Raw genomic sequence first — 13,224 nt, forward strand, 5'->3', positions numbered from 1 at the left:
CGTGTTCTTCTAAATCTAAATCAATTACGATATCACAACCGGTAAAAACTCTACACCTAAGTTTAACTCCTTCACAGTCTCGATTAAAAAAAAGGTCAAAAAATTCTCACCTATTTTTTTAGTTTTTATGAAAGATATTGCTCTTATATTAACATTACATTTTTTTTATTTTTTTTTAAACCCAAAGCTCGCTATATGGGATCAGCTTATATCGCAATGGATTTCTTGCAAGTAAGAAAGAAAGAGAGAATAAGAGAGAAAGAAAGAGAGAGAGAGAGAGAGAGAGAAAGAGAGAGAGAGAGAGAGAGAGAGAGAGAGAGGGGGGGGGGGGAGAAGAAAATTCTGTTTGTGTTTATTTTAAATCGTTCCATTTTTTATTATTTAACTGTCAGTATAATTTTCTTTTGCATGGTAAACTTCAAAACATTCGATATATAAGCCCACATTGCCCTGTGGGCAAAGCTACTCAAATTCACTCGATTTTAGCATGTCGACTCTGTCACTCCTTCAGTGGCAAAATGCTCGTGCTTTTTCTTCTAGTCTTTTGCTGTTGAAATGAACCGTCTCCTGCGACGCTCTACCTCCGTCTTCCCGCACTGTGCCCACACTATATTTGACAAGCGCGGCGCGCACGAGTTTGTGGGTCCGTCGCGGATGGCTTAGCGGAGGGGTCAAGCGATAACGGGCGGAGAAGTGCACATACGCAAGCACACAGGTAGCGACGCCGTAGATCGTGTTCAGTTTGTGTTATCGTTTTGCAGCGAAAGACGCGTGCCAAGAACCCATCGCAAAAAAGCACGATATTTGCTTCAATTCTTTAAAAAAGGTAGGTAAATGTGTTTAATTTAGCAGTGTTATGTTAGCTACTTGCTAATAATGATTTTAATTGCAGTTCAACACCACATTTCGAGCGGAATTAAGGAGTACTATCATCTCGTCGTGTTTTCGATGCAACGAAAAATCGCTGATTGAGGACACCTTGTAGCACGCTAGCAGTTGATTGGAGTGTTATAAAGAGTTTATAGAAAGAAAAATGAATTTACTGTGTAGAATATTATAAAAAAAGTGATAATAAAATGTTGTGAAAAAAAATATTTTGTCGTCTTACTGCTTTTTTTTACTGTACCATTTTGAAGAGAAATCAAATCAAAACACTAGTGACGTCAAGATCGTGTAGTTCATTTCGCCTTGTTTTGGTTGTACCTCTAAACAGGGGCGGATCAAGCGGTACGCAAAGTAAGCGGCCGCGGGGGGCCTCGAACTGATAGAGAGCCTCGAAGCAGCGATTGTACCTAATATTTTCTTGGAGAGGCCCCGAAAGACGGCAGAACACACGTAACGGAGCCCGAGCAGAAATCCGTTTTCCAAGTAATGAAATGAAGAACCAAGGCCCCAGTAATATCAATGGGTTGTTTTTCCTTCAAAACCATATGCGAATGCGTTTTGGCTAACGCTATTTCCCTTAGCCAGCCACCCCCCCCCGGCACGGCTATCGGCTGCTTAGTTGAAGGGGCCTCCAAAAATGACTACCCCCCCCCCCCCCTCCGGTCAGCACTTTTGAAAACACTTAACTCCCCGGTCACTTTTTTCAAAATTCAGCTGTCGATAACAGTGCGACCATACTTTTCGGGCCTTAATTACCATTCCGCTTAGGGCCTCCGGCAAGCTTGATCCGCCACTGCCTCTAAAGCCAGAACAAAGCGAAAACAAGGCCAAAATTTTGTATGGGATTCACTCTCAAATTGCCCACAGGGTGCAGTCCGCACAATAGTATTTGGTCTCCTTTCCTTTTTCCATTTGCGTTCCTACGAGAACAACACACCTTGCACTCTGGAGTTGGTCTAGGTCTTGTTTCTGTACCGGGGATAATTTTTAAAAAATGTCTTCCAACTAGTCGAAGCGATGGCGAAGACGTTGACCCCTGGCTTTCCCGATTAATTCCATATTTGTTAAAAATTAGTTGAACCAAATCTAGTCGGAATTGTAGATGAGTTTTTGTGCCACCATCTTTTGTTTAGACGATGTACGAATTCCAGATTGTTTGATCCATTATATGAAAGAATAATTTTAAATAATATTTTTTGCCCCGTTTTTTGATGACCGCATAGTTAGTCAAATTTTGATCCACTTTATCCACTTCTCCCATGGTGTAGTTATAATCTTTTACAATTTCCGGAATTTGTTTACGACTGTCATTTTGCAAAACTTCGATCATTCTATTTGTTCAGTTTCATCGGAAGAAGTTTTTTTTGTTTTTGTTTTTTCTTTCTGTTGTGGTGTGTCGATCGGTACCTGTGGATAAACCGGGACAAAAAAGGGTGTTTTATATACAATAGTAAGCGGGATAACGGACGGTTCCGGGAAATGCACGCCACAGCGGAGGGAGTAAAATTTTGGGGTTTGCACACGGGTGCAAACTAGTATGTGAGCGATAGCGGTAGAGATAAGTCGCAAGAAGCGAAAAATTTAGAGTGGCGTCGAAATATTTGTGCGTTAAGATCGATGTTCAGTGCCTTAATAATTCCGCTGAGATATCACACTATTGTTATGTATAGTTGATAGCATTGTTACATCTTTCTTGTCTTTCCATTTGAGAACGCAAATTTTTCCTTTGCGTAAGCGACAACTTCATCTTTTTTCAATTTTTGTTTTTGAAGTTCTTTTGGTACTCCTTGTTTGTTCAATCGCATTGTTCTAATCATGTCAGTCTTATGTTGCAATAAAATTTCAGCTAGCCTTGGAGATGTGTAAAAATTGTCAGTAGTTAGACAATGTCCTTTGTTCAATATGGGTTTCATATGTTTCAGTACTACCTGTACACCCATTCGTTCTTGTATGTATTCCGCTGTATTTTCTGTATCTATAACTGTGCCTTTTCCGGTGTACACAATAAAGGACCAAATATATCCTGATGCTGATTCACATAACATGTACGATTTGATGCCAAATCCAGCTCTTTTTAGTGGTAGATACTGAGACCAACTCAATCTACCACCTTTGTAAAGCATGAGGCTATCGTCGATGGTGATGTCTCGTTCAAGCGTAATAGCCGTAGGAAATTTGTGATTCGTATGTTGCACAATTGGCCATAGTTTATGGAGTTTCGGTTGTGGGTGACTATTTGCATTATACGTTGCATTATCAATAAAATGAATGCATCTCTTCAGTAAGGAATAACGTCTGTAAGACAAGATTTTTGAAAAGGACGGTGTTGATATCATGTCCATCTTTGACCAGTACATTTCAACAGCGGGTTTTTGAACAACACCTTGAAGAATCTGTACAGCAAAAATTACAAACATTTCAGCAGTATCGGTGGATTCCCAGTGTCGTAATCGAGATGACTTTCGTAGTGTTGCATTTTGACATTGCTGAGCGTAGCGATTCGTTTCCGTTGTTATCAAATCCTTGATATTGCAATCCCAGAAAAATTCAAATATTTCTAAATAATTTCCATTTGAAATAGTTTGCAGCTGACCAGATACACCTGGAGCGCAATGGAATGAAATTCTTTTTTTCGGCTGTTGAATTATCCATTGCGATATCAGGCTCATCCAGAACGCGGTCATCATCAGATGTATCCGATATATCTCTTTCTTCATTTTCGGATTGGCTTGACAGCAGTTCATCCTCACTTTCGAATTCAGAATCCATGATATGTAAAACTGATAAATTATTGAAGTAGACTACAGCTGTGATATATCATCGATAAGATCGATTGTGACACTGACTGAGAAAATCAGTGTGGTCAGAAAAACAAACACATATGTGTACTCCTACAAAAACGTAGGTGCAAAAAAGTACGCTGTTATAAATTATTAGTAATTATTAATAATAAACCCACAAACACCAACAAATTAAAACACAAATTTTCGTCTCACACACATACAGTGTAGTGACGATAAACACACAATACGAACCCATAGTAGTGTGTAAGAAAAGAAACGGACAGCTCGAACGGTGCTCGGGCTTGTCAAATAAGGCACGATCAACTGTGGCTGTGAAGGGGTTAATATAAGCGCTAAAATTGATCTCATTTTAGGCGCAGCACATTTCTTCGAAATCAAAGAACGAATCAAATTAACTGACAACTTACCGATGCTTTGTGAAACCGAATTTGGATGGACAATAAGTGGGACAACTACACCAACCATTTTGTGTATTTCCCAAGGCCGCAGTTCGATTTAACGATTTCTATGTGGATGATTTGATTTCCGGAGATGCTAATGTTGACGATGCACGAACATTGTACTATGAAAAAAACAACTATACGTTAAAGGATGATTTGTTCTACGCAAATGGGATAAGCCAGTCATCGAATAGACATCTTCAACAACGAAGGCCAAGAAATCATCGATTTTTCATTAGCAAAACGACGTTAAGAAGATCTCAAGTACTTCTACGTTGGGCATCATCTGGGAGCCGATAAATGATGTATTACGATTAAAAATCAACATCTCCACCGTGGCAGAAAGGTTGACCAGGCGACATGTTACGTCATACATAGCACGCATTTATGATCCGCTACGAATAATCGATCCAGTAAAGGCTCGTGCCAAACAATTTCTTCGTGCGTATATGGAAACGATCGGAGGTCATGGAAATAACTTTAAGTTGGGACAAAGAGCTTCCAAGTGATTTGCAAATGGAGTGCATTCAATTACATTTGCAGTTGTCTCAGTTGTCAGTTAATGAATGCCAAGTTCACATTTTATGTGACGCTTCTTTAAAAGGATACGACGTGTGCTGCTACATAGGAAGTCAAACGGACAATGGTGGACAGTTATTGGTGTCTAAATCCATAGTGGCACTGTTGAATGTTCAACATACTATAGCTCGGCTGGAATTATGTGCAGCTTACCTGAGTAGCATGTTGTATACCCGAGTCATTGAATCTGTGCAGAATCCCCTCAAGATTCTCAGAAATACTCCAAGCCATTGGAAACCCTTTGTGGCTCACAGGGTACCGAAAATCCAACACACTACAAAGGAACACGAGTGGGGACATATTCTCTCTCTCTTCTTGGCTTTAACGACCTTACAGGTCACGCCGGCCATTTCTGGCTTACTAGACTTATTTTTACCACGTAGCCGAATAGTCAGTCCTTGCTACGGGGGGACGGCCCGGTTGGGATTTGAACCCGGTCCGGCCGTGTGGACGGCGGTATGGACGCCGTTTATTACATGTACCACCGGGCCGCCCTGAAAGATATCTTCTTCTTCTTCTTGTCTGGCCTGCTCACGATCGAGCACGTCGTGTAGACATGGCCTGGTCGCCAATCCGTTTCCAGGAAACTCGGTCCAGTCCTCCATCCACGGCTGCATCCGATCTCCGACAGGTTTGACTCCACCTGATCCAGCCAACGAGCTTGCTGTGCTCCTCTCCGCCTCGTGCCGAACGGATCGTTGACGAGCACCTTCCTGGTGGGGCATGAGTCCGGCATCCTCATCACGTGCCCCAGCCATCGTATCCTTCCGGCTTTGACCACCGTCAGGATATCTGCTCCGCCAAACAGCTCAGCTGGCTCGTAGTTCATCCTGAAAGATATCTATAAGTTAAATATTAGTCCGTATTTCTGTTCTATGCAGATATATCGTGTAGGTTACGTAGAACTTTCTAAAAGAATTTTCAAGGACTCTCCTATAGCACAAAACTTGAGACTGGGACGAACTAAAATTCAAGCGATTCAAACCAATGTCATCGGTAAGACTGGTCTGGAGGAGCTACTGAAAATTATTCAAGCAAACTTCTTCAGTCTACTTGTTGATGAATCGGCTGATCTTTCGGGACAAAAATCACTCGTAAGAGCGGGCATTTGGCAAGCTGACCAGCTCTTGGTACATGACTTTTTTATCATATTGAAACTGTAGTGGAGGTTAGCGCGATTAGTTTATATGAGATAATTTCATAGGAGTCCGAGGCGGATGGTGTTCCATACAAAACTAATTTAATCGGCTTCGGCTCCGATGGCGCAAACGTAATGATGGGGGCACATCACTCAGTTGCAACCATGATCAAGCGAGACTGCCCTTATGCTTTTATCATGAAATGCATATGCCATTCATTAGCTCTTTGTTCATCATATGCTTGTAAGCATATCCCGTGCTCGGTCGAACAGCTGTATCGGGATGTATACAATTTCCTCAGTTCTGGAGGACAGCGTGGCAGTTGTTTCAAGGAACTGCAAACTCTCGTGGAACTGAAACCTCTCAAAATGCTGTATCCTTCTGCTACACGTTGGTTATCGTTAGAATCGGTCGTTGGAAAGATACGATATACTTCAAATTTATTTTAACTTCATGGACATTCGCACAGATAAATCAACTAGAGAAAAAATGGAAGCCATCAGAGTAGGATTGGAAAACCCAACCACTAAAGTATACCTGACATTTTAAAAATACATTTTTCCGATAAACAACCAGATCAATAAATTTTTTCAGTCAGAATCACCTGAACTCTGTCGGCTGCATGGTGATGTTTCACGGTTATACCGTACAATTCTGGATAACTTTTTGGCATCCGAATACATAGCCGGTTTGAATGAATTGAGCAAGGTAGTGTTCTGCCAGCAAAATTATAAACCATTAGAAGAAATGTACATCGGCACGGAAAGTATGCTGCTCATGGAACAACACCTACAGTCTCGCACTCTCAACCAGCAAATTGCCACGGAGGTTAGAACAAATATGCTTAACCTTTATGTCACGCTCTGCAATCAGATTAACAAACGTATCGATCTAAGTGATCCTATTATTATTCAGAGCGCGAGATTGGATCCTAAAAATATTTTGATCCGAAAAATATTTTGATATTCAATATCGGGAACTGAGGAACATAGAGTTAAAGAACTTTCAACCGGAAGAGTTGACTTGCAGTGTAGGGTTTTGGAGTTAAACTCTAAATGTACGACGTGCCGGTGGAAACTTAGCGTTTCCTATTTTGCGAAGAGTACCCACTTGGCAGAAATCGCATGAGAGGGGGGAAATTTTTTCATTCTCGCTACCCCTGACCCTCACTTTCGAGCGATCGTACGACAAACTCTCACTCCACCACCCTACCTCACTCACACACGCTCCTATATTCTATGTAAACCCTCACCGCAACCTGCGTCACCAACCCACCCCACACCTGAACGGTCCTATACTCGAAGTGTTAGACAATTTTGGTTCCACACTTTGAAGCCTGTCGAGGAGTGTGGCACTATATTGTTTTTCGCTGTCTCCTTTCTTTCACTGCAAAATTGCTTTTGCCCTGTCTTTGGCGTATTATGAGTTTGGCCTTTGTTGGAGGCGGAGGTGTGTGCGCAAGCGTTATCGTGTTTTGTGAAGTGATTCTTTGCTCCGGTAAGTAATGTGAAAACTAGTGATTGTGATTAGTGAATTAATTATAATCCATGTGTTTTGTGCGTAGTGAATCCCATAGAGTCGATCAGCTGATGGAAAGAGTTTGGCCGTGAAGCGGAGAGGGTGAAGCCGGAGTTAAACCGCAGGATGGCAGGACAAATCACATCGGAGAGAGTGCTGAATACTCGCCGTCTTGAGAGGTACGCATTTTAACACTCGAAATGAGTTAAAGAAAAAAAACAAAGTGTAAAGATTTCTCATGTCTCTCCGTTTTTTTTTCTTCTATATATTTACAGAAACCTCTGCCGAACATAGGAACCCCATCCCACCGTCCGCTTCGCAGAACGCCGGCAGTTTTTTTACCTGTTCGTCCAGCGACCGCTTGCGCATGATGAGCATAGGTGCAATAAAAAAAGGGATCGTATGTATTTCCTGGTAATTATTTCGTTCACTGTCGTGGTGTGTTTGGGACGAGGGTGTCCCGAATGCAGCAATAGGAAAGAAAGGGAAAGCGAGAAAGAAAAAAAGCGAAGGAAAGAACGGGACAAAATAAAGCTAATTTTTTGGCTTCCCGGCTTATTATAAATAAGCTTGGGAGCTTCCATGCTTGCAAGCTTGCATGCTCGTATGCAAGCGTACATACGCCCTGCCCCCTATACCCGATTCCCCCACCCCCGCGAACGATCCTTGAACGAGGCTTACTAAGTTGCTAGTAAGCCTTTAATAAGCCGGCTAATAAGCCGCAATGTCGTACGACTTTTGCCAAGTGGGTAGTTCCAGCACTGCTGTCCCTTCCACACTCCACGGCTTGTGTGGAAAGGTTATTTTCGCAGTGTAATCAAAATAGAAATAAATTAAAGAATTGAATGACAACCGAAGTACTGGAAGGGCTACTAACATCGAAAGATTGCATAAACCTGCATAAAACTAAAAATGGAAGTATAGAAGTAACTAGCGAAATGAAGAAGAAATTTACAAGCGATATGTACAACATGAAAAATTGAATGAGCGTAGAAGTGTGTATTGCGGAACAAAGAAAATGTAAAGAATTGTAAAGTGAGAAATGCGCTAAGAAAGATAAGTGAATGAATTAATCGTAAAACGTAAATGGTATAATATGGTAAATATGGGTAAATTTGAAGTACCTGAAGTATAAGAAGAGTAGAAAATAAATACGGTAAAAATACCGCAGGATGCGCCTGCGGAGGCTCTTAATACGTATACATGCAAATAAAGAGAACTTTTTTGGCACACCATAGAGCGAAATCTGCATATCGGTGATGAAAAAAGTCTTATTTAGTTAGAAATGTTCAGCCTAATTGTTGTTCACTTTAATACCATCAAGAAAATGCAACGCATGTTTAATTTTGCCACGCACCAACTACCGTTTAGAGAAAGCTCTTTTTTAAATTATTATTATATTTAAATCCAAACAGTTATATTACTATTTAAGAATAGTGCTTTTATTATATTACAGTTTACAATGATAAGTGCGTAATGATTAGTAGCGAATTACATCGATAAGTGTGTACGGTTAAGGTAGGTTACTTTCCGCGTCCCTGTGTCCTGCTGCGTATCGGCTTCACATTCCGTTTGGAATCAGGGTTTTTTAAATCATATTATTCTATTAGTGTAAATATTATATTAGGCGTGTATAGTGATAAGTGCGTAATAATTAGTGACTAGCGATAAGTGTCTACGGTTAAGTTAGATTACTTCCAGCGTTTATTTGTCCCTGCGCGTTTAAGCTACACGGCTTACCATGAGTTCCAGTGAAGTGAATAGTGGTAGCGTCCAGGTTGAAACCTGTTGAATCAACGACGAAATGCAATGGATTGCTGCAAGATACTAGCAGATGAGCAGAAGGCAAGATTTACTAGGAAACGACAGGTACTGTACAGAGCCAGAAAGCGTCTTGCCCGTACTAGCAATTCTGTTTTTTTCTATATGTGCTCTCCCTACGAATAACCGGCCTTAGCATGTGTCATATCATTTCTGAGAACAGAAATTGGCGCAGCCTGTATGTTCGATTCTGTTCTAGCCCTCATAAGCGAATTTTCCATGATATGTCTTTATGCGACCCGTAAAAACATTGCCGTCACCGTGTATGAAAGGTGATAATGTGCCTGCTTATGTACTACAAATTTACCCGAAAATGAAGTTAGCTAGCGACTTTTTTCTGATATCGTTGCGACCGCTTCCCGATATTGGCTAGAACAGTCAGAAGTAACAATATGTTTTTTGGAGATTTCTGATGAATGGGTTTCCAATAACAAACGAACTTGAAATTTACGCGAAATATAGAATATAGGCAATATAGAAAGTACAGAAGCCAAAACTGAGTTGAACTCATTATCAGTATCACCTCAACCACCAAAGCGATCGCTTCAGACTATTCGTACAAGTTAATATCAGTGATTGGTATCAGTGATCAAAATTGCTCTTGAAATGTCTGTGACGAAAAACAAGAAAGTCGACAAAGAGTGTCGAGTTTTTAATAGTGGATGGACACTATCCTACTTGTTTATAGAACAAAACGGTAGGCCTGTTTGTTTAGTGTGCGGGAATCTATTGGTGTCATGAAAGATTTCAATCTTCGCCCGCATTATGACTCGCATCACAAGGACAAATTTGGAAAAGTTGAAGGACCAGCGCGAGACGAAGAACTAAAAAAGTTTATGTTACAATTGAAAAAAAAAACAGCAATGTTGTTTTATCAAAAAGCAGCAAATTAGTGATGGTGCAGTGAAAGCGAGTTACTTAATAGCTAATGAAATTGCTATATCATCAAAACGTTTCACGGAAGGCGAATTCGTCAAAAAATGTATACTATTAGCTGCAGAAAGTATTTGCCCCGAGAAACGACTAGACTTGAATTCTATCAGCCTGTCCAGAAACACATTAGCAGAAAGAATTTCGGACCTTGCTGCTGATCTGGACCACCAGCTGAAGGAAAATGTGAATCATTTTGAGGCGGTTTCAATTGCCATCGATGAAAGCACTGACATCACCGATATCGCTCAGTTAGCTATATTTATTAAGGGCGTAAATGCATCGCTGGATATAACGGAAGAATTTCTCCAATTGGCACCGTTGGTAAATACTACAACGGCAGAGGATATATTTTGCGCTGTTCGAGATACGTTAGATATGATAGGGTTGGATTGGTCACGTGTTGTAAGCGAAGCTACAGATGGTGCACCGGCAATGATTGGAAAAAAATCTGGTGTTGTTACAAAAATTAAAAACAGTCTCCACCTAGCCACCGTCGAGATCAGACGTGTTTTAGGCCGAGTGTTACAAGTGACATCAACAATAAGAGCTAAACCATTGAACCCGATCGCTCGTTCTCGAGCTCAGAGTAGAATTAAAGCGCCCAAGAGGGCAAAGACCGTCACGGTCACAAGTGACGAATCTAAACGGCTGAAGGAAGCGTCAGCGCATGGAATTCACACTCACAACGAATTCCAATTGTTAAGCGATGATGAGCCAAGCATGGACATTGCAGATCTGAACATCCAACGCAGTCGACGAACCACACTGCATACAACCAACGAACCAAAAACTAAGAAACCACGCATACCACCAATAATCGTGACTGGTACCACAGTTGGCGACGTGCATCGACGCATCGTAACCACACATGTAGTGAACTATACAACTAATCAGACAAAAAAGGGCATTTTGGTCACCTTAACCACCGTCGATGACTATCGTAAGGTTAAAAAACTATTTGAGGAACAAAAAGTTTCCTTCTATACGCACCAATTACACCAAAAATTGTGGTTTTTGGACTACCATCCATGGACTTAAATGATATACAAACTGCTCTCGAAGAGAACAATGCTAAACCGTTAGCTGTGAAGAGCTTGACGATTAAAAACAAAAAGTACAATGACCAAGCCATGTACTTACTCCACTACCAAAAAGGTTCGATAACGCTAGCGGAGCTTAAGAATATACGTGCAATAAACCATCACAAGGTTTATTTCGAATACTTTAACAGCAAAAGTGGTCCAATTCAGTGCTCAAACTGCCAAAAATTTGGCCATGGAAGTGCAAATTGCTTTCTCCCTCCCGCATGTATTAAATGCGCTGGCACTCACACCTCCAAAACTTTTCCCTTGTCAGAATCCACGCTCAATCCAGATGGCAAAATCGCCACTAACAAGCTTCGTTGTGCCAACTGCAACGAACACCACACGGCAAACTACCATGGGTGTAAAGCTCGTCCAACTGTAATTACACGCACCAAGAAGCAACCCATCCCGTTTTCTATGCAGCGGGAGATGTTCCCACCACTACCGGCTCAAAATGTTCCTAAGCCTTCGGTCACCCACACGCACCGTAGAACACCAACGTACTCCAGCCTGTTCTCCGAGCACAACAGAGTTCAACATCCTGAGGCCGATATGTTTGCACCTGACGAAATAAGTGACATCATCGAAGATGTGTTCGTACGCATGAGCTCGGTTCGCTCAAAGAGAGACCTCATAACAGTGTTATCGTACAGGTAACGGCAAAATACTGTTTTCCTCATGTATGAAACACCTAGAACCCTCAATATCCTATCATGGAATGCAAAACGGCATTCTCGCAAAGAAAGATTAATTTATTAACACGCTATTAGAGAGAAAAATAGATATAGCGACAATTAATGAAACCTTTCTAAAACCTACAATCCGTTTTTCGCACCCTAAATTTACTGTGCATAGATTAGATAGATCAACCGGTGAAAAAGGAGGAGTAGCCATCGTAGTTACGAAAGATGTGCCACACATGGCTTTAAAAGCACTCGATCTCAAGGTCATAGAAGCAATAGGAATAACGTTTAAATTAATATCTGGACCTATAGCTATATTATCCATTTACAATCCGGGCTCCAATACTGATATAGCTTCCTTCCAACACGACATTCTTAAACTCGGAAAAATCAAAGGTAAATCACTTGTCTGCGGCGATTTTAACGCAAAACACCGCCTATGGAATTGCATCAAGGGCAACAGAATGGGTAAAGTCCTTTTTGAAGTTATTCAAAGAGGAACCTTTTCTCTCCACTGCCCTGACGAACCCACATATATTCCTAGCGATCACAGACGTTCACCTTCCACACTAGATCTGATTCTCGATAAAGGGCAAGTAACTATAACACCTGTACCCACATTAAAAATATTCTCATCGGATCATTTCCCAATTTATTTCGAAACGACTGACAGCAAAATCATCAGTAAATCCCCTTATCTTATGCCAAATTACGCACGAGCCAACTGGAAATTGTTTAAAGACACCCTTAATAATCGTATTAACCTCTCTTCCCTTGATCTCCAATCCATAACTAACACTACACAAATAGATGCAATGGTGACTTATCTAACCAAACAAATAACAACATCCCAAAAGTAGCAGCCCCGTTAACCCAACCAATCCAATACAGTCTAACTCTATCCGATCATATTATCTCCAAAATCAAAATACGTAACGTTGTGAGACGCAGGTGGCAAAGGAATAGAAGTAACTTGTCGCTTAAAAACCTATACAAAAATTAGCAAGCGAAATTAAAAACGAAATACGTGACTTACGAAACCATTCGTGGTCCCGAAAATTGGAAAATATCAACACCTCACCAAATCAGCATAACAATAACCTTTGGAAAACAATTAAAATCATTGAAGGCTGTTCCCTTACTGTGCCTCACCTAACATATAATGGTAAAAAATTATACACTCCAAGTGAAAAATGTGAAGCGTTGCAAATTCATTTCGCTAATGCAAACGAAACAACATACAACGATATAAGCCCATTAGAAAATTCTGTTCAACCTGCACTAACTAAATTCCAATTCCAATTCCAGTAGATCCAACTCTGTTCACCTAGCATCCT

The 13,224-nt window shown here is 40.9% G+C and overlaps 1 protein-coding gene and 1 pseudogene across 1 annotated transcript; both read left to right on the forward strand.

The window, feature by feature from the left end:
• Positions 1 to 5,583: 5,583 nt before the first annotated feature.
• On the forward strand, positions 5,584 to 6,415 carry LOC125765063 (uncharacterized; annotated as a pseudogene).
• On the forward strand, positions 6,406 to 9,671 carry LOC125765072 (uncharacterized; the record flags this gene model as incomplete). Its single annotated transcript, XM_049429935.1, has 2 exons — positions 6,406 to 6,786; positions 8,112 to 9,671. Coding segments are annotated over 2 exons (480 nt in total), but the record flags the coding sequence as incomplete, so codon positions are not given.
• Between the last annotated feature and the right edge of the window lie 3,553 nt (positions 9,672 to 13,224).

Source organism: Anopheles funestus, chromosome X, assembly GCF_943734845.2.
Source record: "Anopheles funestus chromosome X, idAnoFuneDA-416_04, whole genome shotgun sequence".
In the NCBI taxonomy this organism is placed as follows: Eukaryota; Metazoa; Arthropoda; class Insecta; order Diptera; family Culicidae; genus Anopheles; species Anopheles funestus.